This window comes from Notothenia coriiceps, unplaced genomic scaffold (genome assembly GCF_000735185.1).
Source record: "Notothenia coriiceps isolate Sejong01 unplaced genomic scaffold, NC01 NC01_scaffold00010054, whole genome shotgun sequence".
Lineage (NCBI taxonomy): Eukaryota > Metazoa > Chordata > Actinopteri > Perciformes > Nototheniidae > Notothenia > Notothenia coriiceps.
Genome location: NW_011342755.1, coordinates 462 through 4,623, shown reverse-complemented (window position 1 = coordinate 4,623; position 4,162 = coordinate 462). Strand labels below are relative to the sequence as shown.

Here is a 4,162-nt window from a genome sequence, read left to right as displayed (position 1 = left end):
CATCGTTATAAAACCTGTGAAGTTTTGTGCCGTTTGGAGCATGTTAACTGGAGTTCTGAGAAAACCGTGTTACCATAGCAACGAAATTTGACGAAATCTCAACACTGACACATATATGTCTCGAGGGCTTGACGGTTAGCACATATGTAAAGTTTGAACAGTTTTTGACCGTTTACACAGGACTTATAGCAATATGGTGCTTAACGGCGAGGGGTCTGTTGCCATGGCAACAGCTTTTGGGGAAAACTCACTATTGACATATTGAGGTGTTGAGGGCCGGACCATTAGCCATCATCTGAAGTCTGGTGCCGTTTGGACGATTTTCCATTGAATTAGGACAACACCGTGTTTCATGGCAAGGGATCTGTCGCCATGGCAACGGCACATGATGACATCCCATAATTTGCGTAGAGCTGTTCAGGGACGGACCACTAATGATAGTCTGAAGTCTGGTGCAGTTTGGACCATTTTCCATTGACTTAAGACAACATTGTGTTTTATGGCGAGGCATGTGTTGCCATGGAAACGGCATATGGTGACATCCCATAATTGGCGGAGAGCTGTTGAGGGCCGGACCATCAATGATAGTCTGAAGTCTGGTGCAGTTTGGACCATTTTCCATTGAGTTAGGACAACACCGTGTTTCATGGCGAGGGATCTGTTGCCATGGAAACGGCATATGATGACATCCCATAATTGGCATAGAGCTGTTGATGGCCGGACCATTAGTGATATTCTGAAGATGGTGCCGTTTGGACGATTTTCCATTGAATTACAACAACACCAGGTTTTTTGGCGAGGGACGCGTTGCCATGGAAACGGCATATGATGACATCCCCTAATTGGCATAGAGCTGTTGAGGGCCGGACCATTAATGATAGTCTGAAATCTGGCACCGTTTGGACGATTTTCCATTGAACTACAACAACATCGTATTTTTTGGCGAAGGATTTGGCCATGGAAACGGCATACGGTGAGATCTCAGATTTCACTTAGAGCTGTTGAGGCATGGGCCGGTGATATAAAAGTGAAGATTGGGGGACGATGGGACCGTGTCCATGTGTGATAACAATTTGCCGCCCATGTCTCGAGATAATACCCGACGAATTTCGAGTTGTTCGGAAAAACGCCATTTATCGCGAAGTCGGCCGAAGTCGGCCATTTGAAATTCAAAATTCAAAATGGCCGACTTCCTGTACGTTATTTTATACCCCTCCAAGAGGCTTTTTGGTTTGTCTCCGCACCCTAGATATGCGTAGCGAGTTTCGTTCGTTTACGTGAAAGTTAAAGTAGGGGGAGTTAACGTTAAAAACGGAAGTGGGCGTGGCCTACGCAATTTTTGAAGCAAAGTTCCGGAACTAAACTAAATTGATCATAACGATATCAATTATGCGAGTTGCAGTCACGTGGGCTCACGCGGCCTATCAGCCGCCATGATTTCCGATCCTTTTCTGTGCTTTTGCCGGTCGTTTTCCCTGTTTTTGGGTGTTTTTCGCAGGTTTATCAGTCGCTGCGCGACCGATTTCAATAGGGTCTTCGCCGACCTAGGTCTCAGACCCTAATAAGCCATTGCCCCCACAAAAAAGCGTTTGCTTCTAATACAGGCTATAATAATATAAGCAATATAATGAAGATTATTTTCACAAGTAACAAAAGTGTACATTACTACAAAATCACTTTAAAATCGAAGACTGTATAGGTTTAAATATACATATGTACAGTATATGTTTTAAACTGATTCCGTTTTCAATAGGTCATGCAGATACTAGTGAATGGTTTCACTATTGTATAATTATGTGTTTTATTGCTCAAGACTTTGCAATCAGGTTCTTTAAAAAGGTCCAATATAAATTAAGTTATTTTTGTATTATTATTATTCTGCTATTCAATGCATTTGGTTTAAGGGTGAAAAATAACGTTATCTGATTCATCTTGTGCGTTTTGCCCACCTGTGTCCAACTCGTCATGATTCCAAGTTCATTAGTGACAGTTTCTCATATATTATGTTCCTTCCTTCCTACGATTGACTTCATGCAGTCAGTGTAAATGAATATTAATAATGGTCGTTTCATTTACTATTGATAGGCGTTTAATTAAGCCTGCAAAAGGTGCGCCATATTTCGAGTTCAGAATGATTTATCAAGGGAAACCGGTATAGGATGTGTGTGTGCACTGTTATACGTCTGAATATTTTCAGGCACTTCAGGGTTTCATCCAAATGCAAACTTTTCACGCAAATCCTGCAACGGCACTGCATTTTAGGGACCCAAGCCAGCTTGCAGAAATATTCAAATTAACCATTTTTAAAATAGGCAAAACAAACCACATTTATATTGAATTAAAAAAATTGCATGATTTTTGTCAAATATTGTGTGGGATCAGAAAAAAGTACTTTTGATTATCCGTAGAAACCATTTGCATTGAGATATCATGAGTAGAAATGTGATACAGATGCTGTGCGCTCTGTAACCCTTCTATCAGTCCAAAATCAGCTCGTTATCATATCCTAAATTGATTAGTCCTGGTGTTAATGCGGGATGCCTACAAAGGTGGGTCTGATAATCTCATGATGTGGAATGAAGGCATTGGGAGGGATACTCCTCAGACTGCTGTGGGATCCAACTGTGATCAAAGAACTCCCAGTGGTTGGCAAATAACTGAACCAGGCAGAGAAATTGTCATCAGCAGGAGTTAAAATTACAGAGGAATACACACGTAGAACCACATACCTGTAACGTATAGTTGGCCTTTTCATTTATGAGCTGGCTGATGAATTTTGCTGTATGTTGGAAATGAACCTTTTCTGGAAAAAATATAATGATATATATGACAACATTTCAGGGATTTTTTTACTTCATGTAATGTTGAAAACTAGATAATAGATATATGGTTTTGAATATCTTTGTCCTACCATCAGCCGTTGGATGAATTATAAGAAACTTCTTATCCATGAACTGAGATGCTTTGTGTGCTAAATTTGCCATCTGAGGAGTAATGAGACACACAGCAACACATAAGATTAAATGAAATACGACAATAATTATGACGGAATTTGAAAAATCAGAATTCAAATGAAATCTTACTGTGTATGCCCTCGGATCAGGTTTAGGCAGCCCAAGATATCGCTCGGAAAATGCAGATGCTACAGGGTTAAGAGGGTTTCAATTACCAAAGGGTATCAAAACTTCATATAAATAACACATTTCGACAAGTAATTTCTGTCTTTTCTTTGGCCTTTTTAAAAAAGGAAGAAGTACACTTTTCCATTTTTTTAAAATTCAAATATATCACCCTTTTAGATATTATTTAGTCTCCAAGAAGTTGTGGACTGTCTTAATTTGCATTCCAATCTTACAAATGATCATTGCATGCCATTCACCCCTCTGGCAAACACAGAGAAATCCAATGTATAGGAAATCAGTCACACTGTGCTACCAACTTCTTCCTTAATTTGCAGTGTCCTGACTTGGTACAGCTAACAGACTACCGTCTCTCATTTTGCGTCACTTTCAACATACACTATTATACTTTTCACAGATTTCATTCCTTTGTTAGCTTATGTGAGGTTGCTGTTGTTAACTTGCCACATTATGATTGAGCTCCTTTTTCACATACACGTACAAAGCCACAGAAAAAACTCCCAGATGCACATCTCAAAGTGCGAGATTATATATACAGTGTATGTTCTTATACTTTCTGACAACACTGCCTAGATGAATATGCAGAGATAGCTTTTTGAAAGTAAAACAAAGTTCTGCCACAAAAACAGCTTACCGTATAATTCAAAGTCTGTAATGGGTGAGAGGACAGCAGCACACTTTACAGGGGATTCATCGCCCCGGACCAAACGGCTGGTCACAAAGCCTCCATATACCTGAGGTACAATAAACATGCATGTTATTGCCTGAGGAGGAATGTACTGAGTGCACTCAATTCAATATTTGAAATGCTTGTACTTAAATGTAATGCAGGTTTTTACTCCACTTGTCTTACAGCTTTAGTTACTTTTCCTTTTATAATTTTTCCTACCCTCCCTGTAGAGTGAAAACCACACAATTCCAAAGTTGATTTTGAATGTTTGCAATATATACCAAAGGATACATTTTTCCTTTATGGGTTTAGAAAAAAAGATTCTACTGTAGGCTACTATAACTATTTAACA

The 4,162-nt window shown here is 39.5% G+C and overlaps 1 protein-coding gene across 1 annotated transcript; it reads right to left on the bottom strand.

Annotated features, from left to right (window-relative positions):
- Positions 1 to 2,564: 2,564 nt before the first annotated feature.
- LOC104945830 (dipeptidyl aminopeptidase-like protein 6) lies at positions 2,565 to 3,932 on the bottom strand. The gene is made up of 5 exons (XM_010771554.1): positions 3,775 to 3,932; positions 3,084 to 3,142; positions 2,912 to 2,984; positions 2,730 to 2,803; positions 2,565 to 2,657 (listed from the first exon to the last, which is right to left on the bottom strand). Exons 1-5 carry the CDS (start codon positions 3,890 to 3,892, stop codon positions 2,565 to 2,567), a joined length of 417 nt encoding a protein of 138 aa, XP_010769856.1. The 5' UTR covers positions 3,893 to 3,932.
- Between the last annotated feature and the right edge of the window lie 230 nt (positions 3,933 to 4,162).